Here is a 15,384-nt window from a genome sequence, read left to right as displayed (position 1 = left end):
AACTCACGATTCCTTTGTTGCATTGTCTGCGGTAGTTTTGAATGACTTATCATTTCTTTCTATATATAAATAAAACTTATCTGTGAACTTTCCGGAGCGTTCGTTATGTTTTTTCCCATTGCGGGGGGTCAGATGCATAGATAGGGATCTGTGATCTTTCTCCACTTCCCACTCTTGCCCCTCTAGAGGATTGGTTCGTACCGCTGTCTGTATGCAAGATGCCCAAATGCAGAACTGTTCCGTCCCCTGGAGGCCAGGAGGATGATTGACAGCTATTGCGCCAAAGTGACGCAAGCCCAGGCACACTTAATAAAGCATTGCGCCGCACCGGCCGGATCCAAACGGGAAAGGGTTGTGGACGTGTCGAGAGACCGGAATGTAACAGCCTCTCATAGTCTACTATCAAGGGAAAGTCTTCAGCGCGACTGCGAGAAAGCAACAAAGCTCACAAACAACACCGGCCCCAAGAGCATGAATGAGATCAAACTTGCTGTGTTAGGAACCGAGGGAGTTGGCAAATCCGGTGAGTGACCATCACTGTTTAGGTCATTTCACGTGTCTATTTCTAAATATCTTAACTTATTTCCCATGTATTTTTTGTTAAATTTCTACATGATATTACAGGGCAGTTTAAGGTGCATTGCTCGGTGCAACATGTTGATTTTTTTTATTTGTTGGCAGCTCTCATCGTGCGTTTTCTAACCAAGCGTTTTATTGGCGAGTATGCGTCCAGCTCCGGTAAGTGCGAAAGATCTCAATCCTGCATTTGGAACAGGGAATTATTAGAAGTTGGAGCTCACGTCGCATAAACACGCGCCCCCGCCAACAAACCTTTTCTCTTTAAAGATGCTGGTAAAGTAATTTCAAAATGCACCGACTTGGTCACAGCACTGGCAGTTTTAGGAAGGAGAAACTGTGCAATGTGACCCAAGGAGCTAAGGGGCATTGTGCACTCAAATGCAAATGCAGCCTATTTATATTTATGGAAACATGCAGAACCACGTAATTAGTGTCAAGAAATACCTCGTTGCAGGAATAACATCCTGTACAGCAATGCTGGGCTTCATATTTGTGATGTTATTCACTGTAAAATGCTGGCAAGCCCCTTTTAGAGGAGTAATATCGCCACAGCAAGCTGTCTAGCAAGAAATGTGGTTGCTGATGTTTTGCCCATTACTTACGGTGCCATAACTTACCTTTTAGTTTTAGTTTTAATCACAATTAAAACTTTTTAAACTCTTGAAAGCCGCATTGAAAACTTTCAGCCTTTGACAAGCATCGTATGTGCAACAATGCAAACCTGCCTATATGTACCACTCAAAAAGTGTGCAGTTTGTGGGATCTCCCTGTGCACAAATGTGCATGTTTGTCTACATAACAGTGATTGCATATCACAGCCAATGAATGATGTTCTTTCGCAAGCCCTGTGACAAGGCTCACTATAAATCTGTTTGTTTCTTCTTAAATCAGCTACTCCAGGAGCTGAACTTGTCTGAAATCTTTCAAATGCAATTTTTAATTACTGCTAATAAAATCCAATATTTATTGATTTATAAATGTTATGCTCACAACAGAAAAAATTGCTTAACTTCTAGAGTTTTTACATTTAAAATTATGTATCTAATTGCTGAAATGGAGTCATTTTGAAATATATCTTCAGGCAAAGGTGCTGCAATAATGCTGTGTAATATTCTGATCAAAGCTGTGATAACTTTTGTTTTTGCAGAGTGTATCTACAAAAAACGCTTATCCATAGATGGGAGACAAATGAATTTAGAAATATTTGACCCTTGTTCCCAAGTAAGTATTTCTTCAGAGTAGGTTCTCTTGTGCCAAGTGAAATAGAGAACATGTCTGATTGCTGGTAGCAGGAAAGACACTCTATTCCGAAGACTGACAAAGTCACATCAGTTATTCCTGTGTCAGCTATGAGTGATGACATGACCTTTTCAGCTATAAGGCTTTTAGAAGATGTGTAAATTGTTCTATAATAACTGTTAGTCGGTCCCATATATTGTTGGTATGAGGGGGTAGTAAGTAAAGCTTAAAAACCTGTAGATAGCACCAGTGACTGAACTTGCATAATAATCCCTAAGATGTGAAGTGTTTTGAGATGTCTTGAGAGTTGTGATAGGTGCTGTAACCATATAGAAGGCTTTGCAATGGTAAATAGTGATGTTTCCACTGATTGGCTAGTCAGTAATAAGGGGCATAACTTGATGATTATCACTGGTGGAACTAAAGGGAAAGTTAAAATATTTTCAAGCAGAGGGTTATTTGGATCTGGGAGTGCTTTACCACAAAAGACTATGAACATCATTTAAAAAACAATTGGATAAGTATTTGAAAAGGAACAATATAAAAGGATATGGGGAAAAGGTAGGGAATTAGATCCGATAGCACCAGACTGGAGTGATGAGCAAAGTGAGTTCCTTATGTGCAGTAAATGCTATGATTTTCTTTCTTGAAAGCCGTTAATAGTGTCTACAGCCTGTCTTATCTCACTTTCTAATTATATGTACGTAGCTGGTTAATCGCCAGAGTTTAGCCTTTTCTTTGTTTCTATTTCACTTAACATTAATTGAAGGTTGCAATTATTTTATAATACAGTGTCAATGATATGAATAGATTAACTATAATAAATGTAACTCTGTAATGCACAAATTAGAATTATGATTAATAAGTTAAATGAAGTGCCTTAAAGCACAGGTCAGACTGCCCAGTGTTTTTCTGACAACCCTTTCTCTTCCAGCATCCTGAGAGTAAGTCCTCGCTGATTGATCAAGTGAACTGGGCTGATGGGTTTGTTGTGGTGTACGATATCGGTGACCGATCCTCCTTTGTCTCTGCAAAAGCACTAATTCGGCGAATACGGGAGCTGAATAGTGAAATTTGCAAAAGGTAAAGAGTACATTACTCCATTACTCTCTTGAACTCTGGTCACCCCTTTGATTTGGGCTGTTCAGATCTACTCAGTGGTTAAGACTCTCTCTCACTTACAGCAACTTTTTCTGCATTCTGTTATTAAATTTTCCCACTCACTTCAACAATAACCAGATAGTCACTCTTGTTGACTGGTGATTTTTTGTTAATGTTGATGCATCATATTCTTGTCATGTTACACTCATCAGATGCAAATGCATATCGGAGGTAGACCCAAAATCCTATAGTCACCACAGGAAGCATGCGGTCCTTTATTTGGCCAGTCTCAGTCTCAGTCAGCCAGAACTTCAGATGGGGTAGAATTTGCAATGGGCTCTTCATGCAAGGCCTTTTGTTCCAGCTAGATAGATTGAATTGTTGTGCACCTAACCTGCGTTACACCTGATGTAGGAGTGCGTGATGCTCCCATTCCTTCCCGTGAGGATGGAATTGGTGCCAGAAGCAGTGCTCCCATCTTTGAAGGAATTATCCAGCATGAGCTTTAAGAGTGGAGCAGAGAATATTTGGGGTACCTGAAGGAGGAAACGGCAAAGAATAACTACAGGAAACTTTGGTTTATCCAGAGGTTGAATGTCCGGAAACCTCGATCCACCGGCAGAAATCAGGAGCCGTTTTGTTAGGTTTTTTTTTTTCTCGTGGCTTTTTTTTCAACAGTCAGGCTCTGCAAAGTCTCTCTGAAGCTGTTGCTAAGCTACAGAGACGCTTCCAAGGTACGGGCCGACTGTTTAGAAGCTGTTGCTAAGCAACAGTGTTTGTTGCCAGATACGGAGCTGAAAACCTCCGTATGCTTCAACATTAGCGCTGGTTTGTCCGGCCGTTTTGATAGATTGGCAACAGCTCGGTCCCGTCGGTGCCGGATATCACAAAGTTTCCTGTATTATATTAATCTTGAAACATTGTATCTCGTATGTGCTCATGTGATAACACATAGGGAACTATTGGCACGGTTAGTACTTTTCTAGCTGTGCCAATACTCGTGTGCACATAGGGAGCACAAGGAAAGTGATGTACACGAAAAGTTTGATCAGAATGCTAAATAAACACTGTAGAAGTTTTGACATATGCAAGTGTGGTCAGCTTAACTAGACTGGGTCACAACTGAATTTTAAAGATGTTAATATTTCCTTACTAGTTTTTGAGCATGCTCAAATCAAAGCAAAGCTCAAAACAGCCTCCTCTGAAAACATCATCATTATGCCAATGTACCTAATGCTTTATCAGCAGTTTGGCCTTTGATAATATATGTGTTATAAAAGCAGAAAATGCTGGAATCACTCAGCAGGTCAGGCAGCATCTGTGGAGAGAGAAACAGAGTTAACGTTTCAGGTCGATGACTTTTCATCAGAACTGGAAGATGTTAGACATGAACAGGTTTTAAGCAAATACAGAACCAGTGAAAGTGGAGGTGGAGGGGTGATAGGGAAAGAACAACTGGGAAAGGTCTGTGATAGGGTGGAGGGCAGGAATGATTAAATGACAAAAAGCGAAAGGAGGTGATAATGGGACAAACATGGAAACAAAAGATGGGTCCAGATGAGGTGTAAATGGTTACAGAGTGTCCAAGAGAAGATGGGAGTGGTGATTAAGATCTAAAATTGTAAAACTCAATCTTAAGGCCGAAAGGCTGTAAAGTGCCTAGCAGAAAGATGAGGTGCTGTTCCATGAACTTACGTTGAGCTTCATTGGAACAGTATAGTAGGCCGAGGACAGAAAGGTCAGAGTGGGATGGAGAATTAAAGTGGGACTGGGATGGAGAAGAAATGTATGTGTTATTTATTTACTGTCACTTAACCACATGACTGTGCCCCTTAGTTCAAATTTATTGCAAAATAGTAAATTATATTGATTGTCAAGAAATAAATATGCAGACTGAATTTCTAAAGCTGTGTACAGCGCTATGTATTTATCGTGCTATCGATTTTCACATTACTTTTACCTTTCTCAGTAGACAATAATATACAATAGTCCGATCATGTTGATGGAACAGTTAAACAATGATCTTCCTGATCTATTTGAGGGGGGGGGCGCACTGTTTGGACATAAAGTATGAGGTTTTTGTAAAAATGTATAAATATCATTGCAGTTAGTTGGGACACATGGGTTACACAGGACATTGCTAGCAACATGGGAAACGTTGTAGCCTTGATTTTCTGATCAGTGTTGTTTTAATGCTGGCATTAACCCAATGGCTAAAATTACACTGATTGGAAAATCTAGGTTGGTATCTTCAGTTCATTAGCTATGCAATTATAAATCTAGAATCTTATGTGCAATACTGCCATTTCTTTCTGTAATTAACTGTAAAACTTCCAATTTTGGAAATAATTAAACATATCTCTGCTCTGTACCCAGTACATGGACTGTAGCTAGTAGGACTAGAGCCAAACTATATAATCTAAACCACTGATGTGAAAACACAAATGTTTTAATCGCAAGTATCAACTTTGGCAAAACTGTTATTGTAAAGTCTGTGGGTTATATGGTGAATTAATACACAGACTACAAGAGTAACTTTAACAGGACTTTACTATTCGAAGGTCAGGGCGAATCTGCCCAATCAATCCTTACACAGCACTTATATACCGGTGTGGTCACCACCGGTATTACAGTATACAGTAGCCAAGACAAAGTAGTGCAACCCTTAAAATAGTTCTCTTAAAGGTGGAACGTTACATACACTACAATCCTCCCTTTTTAGGTTAACAATATATACATATTCCCATTAATATAACATCTTAACATATATACAACTTTATGTGAAACAGTTCACAGATTCAGTCTCTCTGGAGGCTTCCGGACTCTGTCCGGATAACGCCTCGGTGGTGTAGTCATTTTCGGTGGTGTAGTAGGTTCTTCTGGCAAGGTCGATTCGGCTTGAAGGACCGTTTCAGGTTCATCGGATTCCAGTATTACCGGATCGGAGGTAGATGCTCTGGGTATCCCTGCTTCAACATTAGACGTATAGAGTTGTGGAGTAGGTTGGGCCTTTGTGGATGATTCTATGATCTGGTCAACATGGCGCCTTATTATGCTTTCACCAATGTCCACGGTATACATCAACGGTCCTAGCCTTTTTCCAATAGTTCCAGGCTGCCATTTCTCGGTACGGTAGTCCTGGGCCAAAACTTGTTGACCTATCTGAAAGGATCTAGTTGGCCTTTCATTCATGCCTTGAAATTGCTGGTTCTCTACGTCCCTTCTGACGTTTGGCTTAATCAAATCCAGCCGGCATCTTATTCTTCTATTGAAAAACATCATGGCGGGAGTTTGGTTTGTGACCGCATGTGTTGCATTCCTGTACGCCAACAAGAAGTTATCTACCTTATGTTGTAGATTTATGTCTTCATTACCCATGGCCTTTATGGCCTTCTTGAAGGTCTGGACAAACCTTTCAGCTAATCCATTGGTGGCGGGATGGTATGGGGCGGACGTATTAGTGCTTAACCCCATTGCTTTTTAAGAACTTCCTGAATTCTTCGGACACAAATTGCAGTCCATTATCAGAACAGATCTGTTCCGGCAGCCCATTCCTGGCAAATATGGTCCTTAATACTGTGATGGTTTTTTCCGTGGTGGTGGAGGACATTTTTATTACCTCCGGCCACTTGGAGTGTGCATCCACCGCGATTAAAAACATTGAGTCCATAAATGGACCAGCAAAGTCGATATGTACCCTTTGCCATGGAGATGAGGGCCACTCCCATGGATGCAGAGGAGCTGGTGGTGGCGCGTTTTGGACCTTCTGGCATCCTAGACAGCTCTTGGTTATTTCTTCGATGTCTCCATCAATACCTGGTCACCACACAAACGCTCTGGCTAGGTTCTTCATTTTCACTCCACCCAGATGCCCCTCGTGAAGCTCCTTTAGTACTTTCTGCTGGAGTTTGGGTGGAATCACCACTCTAGATCCACACATCAAGGTTCCTCGGCACACTGACAGCTGTTCTCTTCTGTGCGAAAATGCTGGCAGCATTGGTTCGCCATGTACTGGCCATCCCTCCACCGTTAAATCGTAGACTCGTGAGAGAGTCGGGTCATTTCTTGTTTCCTTTTCGATCATGGAATTTGTTACTGGTAGACATTCCATTATGGTTGAGTGGAACACCTCCACTGGGTCCACTGTAGTCGCCTCTTCTTCCACTGGCAACGGTAGGCGCGATAACCCATCAGCATTTCCATGCTGTTTGGACCTTTTGTATTCGATGTCATATTGGTGTGCCCCTAGTAGAACGGACCACCTCTGTAGCCTTTGTGCTGTCATAGTGGAAACGGCCTTGTTAGGGTTGAATATGGACACCAACGGCTGGTGGTCTGTCAGCAATGTAAACTTCTTGTCCTGCAGGTAATGATTGAATTTCTTTACTCCCCACACAAGGCTGAGAGCCTCCCTATCTATCTGAGCGTAATTTCGCTCAGCGGAGGTCAATGATCGGGACGCAAATGCGACTGGCCTTTCCGAGCCATTTGGTAACTTGTGTGAGAGTACAGCTCCAATACCATAAGGGGAAGCATCACAAGCTAGACGAAGAGGTAGCGTTGGGTTGAAGTGAGCCAACACTTCCTCAGAGGTAATCAACGCCTTGCTTCTGCGAAAGGCCTTCTTACAGTCCTCGCTCCACTTCCATGGTACTTCTTTCCGCAACAGAGCATTCAGCGGATGCAGCACCGTGGATAGATTTGGCAGAAACTTATGGTAATAATTAATCAACCCCAGAAACGACCTCAACTGTGATACATTTTCCGGAGCGGGGGCCTTCACGACCGCTTCGATCTTGTCAGGTGACTTGTGCAGCCCCTCTTGGTCAATGACATGACCGCAATACGAGATCCGTTTCTGGAAGAACTCACATTTCTGGCGATTAACTCGAAGGCCATATTCCTTCAACCTGGTGAGCACCAGTTTCAAATTTGTGAGGTGTTTCTCCTCGTCTTCTCCCGTAATCAGGATATCGTCCAAGTAACACTGAGTGCTTGGAATACCCTGTAAGACCTGCTCCATGGCCCTCTGCCAAATTGCTGGAGCCGAAGCTACTCCAAAATCCAGTCTATTATATCGATACAAGCCTCTGTGCGTGTTGATTGTGAGATACTGGCGTGACTCTTCCTCGACCTCCATCTGTAAATATGCTTGTGCCAGGTCTATCTTGGTGAAGTGTTTCCCGCCAGACAATGAAGCAAAGATATCCTCAATCCGCGGAAGCGGGTATTGTACCGTGTGAAGCACCGGATTAACTGTGATCTTGAAGTCTCCGCAGATGCGGACCTTCCCCGGTCCCCCGGCTTGTTACTTGATGAAGACTTCATGACGGGAACAATGGGCGTGGCCCACTCACTCCAGTCCACCTTCGACAGTACCCCTGCACGTTCAAGCTCCTCCAGTTCTGCCTCCACAGCAGGTCGTATCGCGTAAGGTACCGATCTGGCTTTGAAAAATTTTGGGCTTGCATGTTCTGCAATCTTGATTTTTGCCTTAATTCCTCTCAGTGTTCCCAGTCCCTGCTGGAATACCTCTTTAGCCTCGTCCAATATTCTGGACAACCGTTCAGGTTTGACATCTTTCTTTCCGAAATCTACCGTCATTGTGTTTAGTGAGTGCCAGTCTATCTTTATTTTCCTGATCCACTCCCGTCCCAGAAGTGGTGGACCTCCCTCGGGTAGTACATATAAGTCCATTCCTTGGTGATCTTTGCCCTTGTGTCTCACCTTGACTTTTATCTTTCCGATGGGGTATACGTTATGCCCCGTGTATGTCTGCAATACTATCTCCGTATCCCGTAGGGGAATATGTTTGAATAACTTTTTGTAATCTTGTTTATTCATGACCGTCAACGCCGATCCGGTGTCCACTTCCATCTTCACTTGGACTTTTGCAATCTGCAGTGTGACCCAGATAGTTTGTCGGTCAGCTTCTTTACTCACATTGTGAATCCTCAGACTACCCAGTTCCTTGCTGTTGGGGTCTGAATCCGAATTCAGTTCATCTGGACTCTTCACAGTCACCTTATGTACCTTTCTGTACTTCTTCTGCGGTGACTTATTGTTGCTGGTCTTCTTGCCTGACCGGCATACTTTAGCTATGTGACCAAGTTTGCCACATTTTCTACATTCCTGGTTTTTAAACCAGCATTGGTTCTGGTCGTGTGTTGTCTTCCCACAACGGTAACATTTCGTTGTACCCGAAGTCATTTGATCCACACTGAGTACCGCTGTCTTCAGCTGCATTTCCGCCGTGCCTCTCGCTGCGGCTTCGTGCGATGCTGCAATAAGGACAGCCTTATCAAGTGTAAGATCGTTCTCTTCGAGCAGTCGCTTTTGTGTTCCTTCCTTCGACATCCCGCACACGAACTTGTCTCTCAGTGCCTCTGTCAGATTTACCCCAAACTGGCAGTATTTTGCTAGCCTACGCAGTTCAACCAGGTACTCCGCGTTGCTTTCCTCCTTTAGTTGCGTTCTCCCGTAAAATTTAGCTCGTTCCGCTAACATCAGCGGTGTGGGGTTCACATGATCCTTCAGGACAGCAACAATATTAGCGAAAGACTGATCCGCCGGTTTAGCTGGTGATAGAAGATGCTTCAATAACCCGTATATCTTCGCACCCATTGAGTTTAGTAAGGTTAGAGCTTTATCATAATTTGCTATCTTATTGACCTTACAATATATCTCGATGCGTTCTACATACGTGGTCCAATCTTCCACATCAGAATCGAATTCGTTGATGTTGCCACGCTTAGGCATCTTCACAATCTTCCTGAGAAACAACAACGAAATTTTTCTTTAACTTTTTTTTTTCCAAAAATGGCGGTTTCCCGCGCTTGTCTTCTTCCCCGCCCACTTTCAAAATGGCGGTTTCCCGCTCCTGTCTTCTTCTCCGCCTACTGGCGGGAGGGGTAAGCTTTTCCCTCGGGCGACGACCGCTGGCTTTCGGGGTTCGCAGCCTGCGCGCCGGCTTCAGTGCGTTCTTTGTTCCCTTTTCTCGGCAGGGCAACCGGCGCTGGGGACAACCCATTGACAGCGAACAGTTCCAGCCGCTGGCTGAATCTCCTCGGTCTCCCTCGCTCGGCTCTGTCTCTCCCGCTCGCTCGGGCTCTGTCTCTCCCTCAGCGGCTTCCAATCGCGCCTCCCAGCCCTCTCGCAGTCCGGTCCTTTCCTCCCCCGGCTGCGGCTGAGTTCTCCGCGGTTTCTTATTTTTATTTCTTCCCGCGCCTTACGATCCCGGTCGCAGCGCCTCACGGCCTCGGTAGCTGCCTGGCCTTTCGCCGGTCGCGGTCGAGCTGTCTCACGACGCTGTTGCGTCTCCCAGCCCGCTTGTAGCCCGGTCTCTCACACCGGCTGCGTTCCCGCTGGTAGCCCGGTCTCTCACACCGGCTGCGTTCCCGCTTGCACCGCGGCTTCCGTGCCCCACGCTGCCCCAGTCTCAGCGCCTCTGGGCCCGACTTCTGTCCGGCTCCTTTCCCCCCCGACCATGGTCGAGTTCACCGCCCTTCCTCCGTTCTTTTTTTTTAATTTTCCCCCTACTCACAGTCAACGTGGCCGACTTGCTTCTCGTGGCTGATCGGCTCACTCACCACCGTGGCAGAAGGGACGATCACTGCCTGTTGCTGATGGAAGGCTTCGTGTCTGAATTCTTCCTTCTTCCTTGCTCTGCAGACTCGAGTCTTCTCTCAGCAGAATGACGAGGGCGGGTGCCTCCTCTCGACGCTCGTTAACTGCTTCGGATGTATCGCTGCCGCAGGGTAAGATCGAACTCGTCGCCACTGTAAAGTCTGTGGGTTATATGGTGAATTAATACACAGACTACAAGAGTAACTTTAACAGGACTTTACTATTCGAAGGTCAGGGCGAATCTGCCCAATCAATCCTTACACAGCACTTATATACCGGTGTGGTCACCACCGGTATTACAGTGTACAGTAGCCAAGACAAAGTAGTGCAACCCTTAAAATAGTTCTCTTAAAGGTGGAACGTTACATACACTACAGTTATGTTGTGGAATAGCAAAATACTGCGGATGCTGGAAATCTGAAATAACAACAGAAAATGCTGGAAATACTCAGCAGGCCAGGCAGCATCCGTGGAGAGAGAAACAGAGTTAACGTTTCAGGTCTGGGACCCTTCATCAGAACTGGAAAAAGCTGGAGATGTAACAGATATTAAGCAGGTGCAGAGACAGGGGTGGGGGTTAGGAGGGGAGGAAGGAATTGAAAAAACATACCGTGCTTATGTAATGGTGTGGAGATGCCGGAGTTGGACTGGGGTGGACAAATGTAAGAAGTCACACAACACCAGGTTATAGTCCAACAGCTTTATTTGAAATCACAAGCTTTCGGAGCGCTGCTCCTTCTTCAGGTGAAGTGGAGAAATGCATAAAGACACAGCTTATATAGTCAGAGGCAGGAAAGATAAAATGTTGCAAATGGGAATGGCAAATCACACAGCATGAAAAATGGGGGCAAGGATAATTATCTGAAATTGTTGAACTCGATGTTGAGTCCGAAAGGCTGTAAAGGGCCTAATCGAAAGATGAGGTGCTGTTCCTCGAGCTTACGTTGCGCTTCATTGGAACAATGTAATAGGCCGAGGACAGAGAGATCAGAGTGGGAGTGAAGCGGAGAATTAAAGTGACAGGTGACCGGAAGCTCAGGGTCACCCTTACGGACTGAACGGAGGTGTTCCGCAAAGCAGTCGCCCAATCTGCATTAGGCCTCCCCAAAGTAGAGGAGACAGCATCATGAGTAGCGAATACAGTATATTAAATTGCAAGAAGTACAAGTAAATCGCTGTTTCACCTGGAAGGGGTGTTTGGGGCTCTGGACAGTGAGAAGGGAGGAGGTAAAAGGGCATGTGTTGCATCTCCTGCGCTTGCACGGGAAGGTGCCAGGTGAAGGAGCAGGGCTGTTGGGGGTGATTGAGGAGTGGACCAGGGTGTCACGGAGGGAGTAGTCCCTTCGGAATGCTGACAGGGGAGGTGAGGGGAAGATGTGTTTGGTGGTTGGATCACGTTGGAGGTGGCGGAAATGGCGGAGGATGATCCGTTGAATGTGGAGGCTGGTGGGGTGTATGTTGTGGAGCCTGGTTGAGTTTACTTTTAATGACTCTGTGTTCTGAAAATTGTAATTATTAGAATATGTATTCCTGATTATTTACTATACCATGCTCTGAAGAACCAAAACCATATTTGCCTTTAAAAAACATCATTATATATAAAGATGCATATTCCCTTTCTTAGAAACTATTTAAATCAGGTTCAGCTTACCTATCTAAAAATAAAGCACTTAATCATCTTATTTGTGTTTCAACAAGAATTCTTACTGCACATTGGGCCTCGTGGGTGAACAGGGATTTTCTTAATTTCTGTTGTGCTATTAAATGGTTAAACACACTGCAGCTGAAAGATTGAACTTTGTGTCATTTGGCTCAGTTAAGTAACTTGTTGGTTGCTTGACAAGTTGATTAAGGATCACTATTACAGGTGCCTTGTGATTGTCCAATTTTTACTGCCAGTCCCCAGTGATTGGTTGATTTTTGGTTCTTGCTAATGACATTGTACTTAAAATCATCCATTTAAAAACTGCACCCGCCTGCCATTGTGTTTTATGGTCATGCAGAACGATTACAAAAAGATTACTAATCTTTTTTATCCCAAAGAAAGATAGTCCAGAGTGAACAAGTCTCAGTTTAAACACGTGCTTATTACTGTGGATTTTTCTTTAACCAAAGTTTAGGCCCTTGAATATTTTTTGCTTTCCTTTCAGTCAAGATAAATGCTTACAACATTTTATATGATTTTGTATTGACCAGGAGAGTATTTAACTACATTCATTGATAACTACTTGGCATCCAGTAGTTGTAATTTACAGTGATTTGAAGAATAGTTTAGGTGTTCTACAAGATAAGAGAAATACCAAAAAAAAGTTCAGATTTTCAAGTTTATTTGCAAAGTTCAAATTTGATTGAAAAGAATATTTTCCATGTATTTAATTTAAAAATGTTACCTTATAACATGGCAGTAATTTAACACTTTTACCTGTAGCTGCTTTGCCACTTTTTTAGGTATTAATTCCAGTGCACTCTGGAGATGGGTGGAAAGGGTATAGCAGATTTACATTGGATGCTCAGGCCCAATCTTCTGAGTGGCCCAGAGAATCTCATACGCTGGCTGTGATATTGGGAATTCACAGGGGCAGTGCTCGTGATTTGCTAATGTGCATGACCAGAGAGAGTGCATACTTGGAAAACCAGGGCTTTAGTGTCCATAGTACAGCATGCAGCCATTGCTGAGTGCCACATGTATTACATGGTTCTTCTCAAAGATGTGCAAATAGCTATTCTTTTCAACTTTTGGCACCAACATATGCAGAATAAATCAGAATTTGAAATTGCAGTGGAAATGGAAGCAATAGCAAGATATTACAGAGCTGGAAATCCATCTGCATGAACTAAAGGAACTGGGTTGTATGAACAAAAATATATTATTTTATCAGCTGGTATCTATGGGATCGTAAAGTAGTAATTACAAAGCACAAAGCTGTACCTGAAGATACGTAATTGCCTTTTGGTTTCACATTTACTATAAAGTGTTAGCGGTTGAAGAGTTTATGAATTTTCTGACTGTTCTAACCCATTGAATTTATCTTCACTTGTATAGAGAGGTTACATCGGTGATATTGTTAGTTGGCAATAAGCAAGACTTGTGCCATGTGAGAGAAGTGAGAGAGGAGGAAGGACTGCTCTTAGCCGGAGAAAACAAATGCCAGTTTTGCGAACTATCAGCAGCCGAGCACCACCAAGAGGTGGCAGTGATGTTTTCAAAGGCCATCAGGAATGTAAGTGGCAACCGCAGAAGAAGACCCAGTGGTTCAAAATCAATGGCTAAGCTAATCAATAATGTGTTTGGTAAAAGAAGGAAATCTGTGTAGCATGATACTGTTTTCTCCATACCGATGTGTTGTAATGTATGCAAGCCCCCCCCCCCCGCCAATAATAGCTGGTGTGTCCTTTTTTTCCTAATTGCAATCTGTAAGTGGACATTAAAGTTAATCGTTCCAGGTCGACAGAGGAAAAAAAAGCCCAGAAAACTCTTCTCTTTGGATGAAAAATGTTACATTTCCGATTGAGAAGGATCCAAGTTAATGGCAGTGGGTGGGATTTTCTGATTGAGCACTACTGCCACAAATTAGTGAGTAGAGAATCATGCAGGTTGCAAATTGGACACATTGACACTCCCTGCTCAAAGGCCTGCTGTTCACGTCCATCATGCAAAGCTCTTTGCCAGAGGGGCTATTTTGTAAACTCCGCCCTTATGTGTAATATGCTCATTTACTGTCAGTGACTCTGTATTACATAGTGGTACATTATTATATCATGTAAAGTGTAAGTGTGCAGTCAAGTCGGAATTTTGTATTATATTTTGATAACTATTTAAATGTACATCATTTTGTGGGAGATATTGCCAATGAATATTGTTGGTACATACAAAATAATTAGCTTGTCTATACTTATAAATAGCTTTTCCAAGATGAACTTCTGCTGTTCTTTCACACTTGGGTTTATATCTGGAGCATGTGTTTGGTACACAGTAAAGGTACAAAAACAAAACCTGGGTTTGTGTTACATATGTAAATATGTGAAAGTTTTGTAAATCACAAATAATACAAGGATCATATTGTACAAGTTTATGTAAATGAGCACTTTGTCAATTCCGTGAAGTGTTGATTGGTTTATTTTCTTTTTATATTTCTATTGTGTTCAATGTCTTGCAATTAAAGCCTTTACACTGCCTACGTGTGCTAATAGTTATTTTTAAATTCCTCTAACCAGCCAGTTTGGGGTGAATTACTAATTAGTTTGGAATTAACATTGAAGGGTAACTTTAAAAATGTGCACTCTCAGCCTCACCCAGTGGAAACACACACTAGGAATTTCCACACGTGCCTTCATCATTTTCTGTCCATTAAAATTAATGGATGAAAAATCGTGGCCGGGCACAGTGACTCTTTGGTAAGTGTTCCCAGCAAGCGAGGTTCTGCACTGGAAGCGCTCCTTTGTAACATTTACCCGTTATCATTTCTTCTTTCTTTACTCTTCTATTTTGCTGCAGCAATTCCGATGTGGCCTATTACACTCTTCCTTCCCACACAAGTTTTGGCTGAGTGAAAAATCAGTCTATCGATATTTTTTTTTTTGTTCCTGAGATGTGGGCATCGCTGGCAAGGCCAGCATTTATCGCCCATCCCTTATTGCCCTTGAGAAGGTGGTGGTGAGCCGCCTTCTTGAACCGCTGCAGTCCGTGTGGTGAAGGTACTCCCACAGTACTGTTACGGAGGAAGTTCCAGGATTTTGACCCAGCAACGATGAAGGAACAGTGAAATATTTCCAAGTCAGTGTAACTTGGAGGTGATGGTGTTCCCATGCGCCAGCTGCCCTTGTCCTTCTAGGTGGCAG

General features: G+C 43.3%; 1 protein-coding gene across 3 annotated transcripts; it reads left to right on the top strand.

Moving 5' to 3' along the window:
* The first annotated feature begins 286 nt into the window (after positions 1–286).
* On the top strand, positions 287–14,721 carry rergla (RERG/RAS-like a). 3 transcript variants are annotated; one of them, XM_086010063.1, is made up of 6 exons: positions 287–523; positions 682–738; positions 1,727–1,800; positions 2,753–2,901; positions 10,591–10,676; positions 13,589–13,704. In XM_086010063.1, exons 1-6 carry the CDS (start codon positions 472–474, stop codon positions 13,603–13,605), a joined length of 435 nt encoding a protein of 144 aa, XP_085866189.1. In that variant the 5' UTR covers positions 287–471; the 3' UTR covers positions 13,606–13,704. The 3 variants fall into 3 exon arrangements, with proteins under 3 accessions (XP_085866189.1, XP_085866188.1, XP_085866187.1); XM_086010061.1 differs by lacking the exon at positions 10,591–10,676 and having other exon boundaries at positions 307–523; positions 13,589–14,721; XM_086010062.1 differs by lacking the exons at positions 682–738; positions 10,591–10,676 and having other exon boundaries at positions 304–523; positions 13,589–14,721.
* Positions 14,722–15,384: the final 663 nt, after the last annotated feature.

This window comes from Somniosus microcephalus, chromosome 17, assembly GCF_052327205.1.
Source record: "Somniosus microcephalus isolate GS21.2 chromosome 17, FLI_Smic_1.0, whole genome shotgun sequence".
Lineage (NCBI taxonomy): Eukaryota > Metazoa > Chordata > Chondrichthyes > Squaliformes > Somniosidae > Somniosus > Somniosus microcephalus.
Note: the sequence above shows the minus strand (reverse complement) of the source record. Positions and strands in the feature narration are given on the sequence as shown.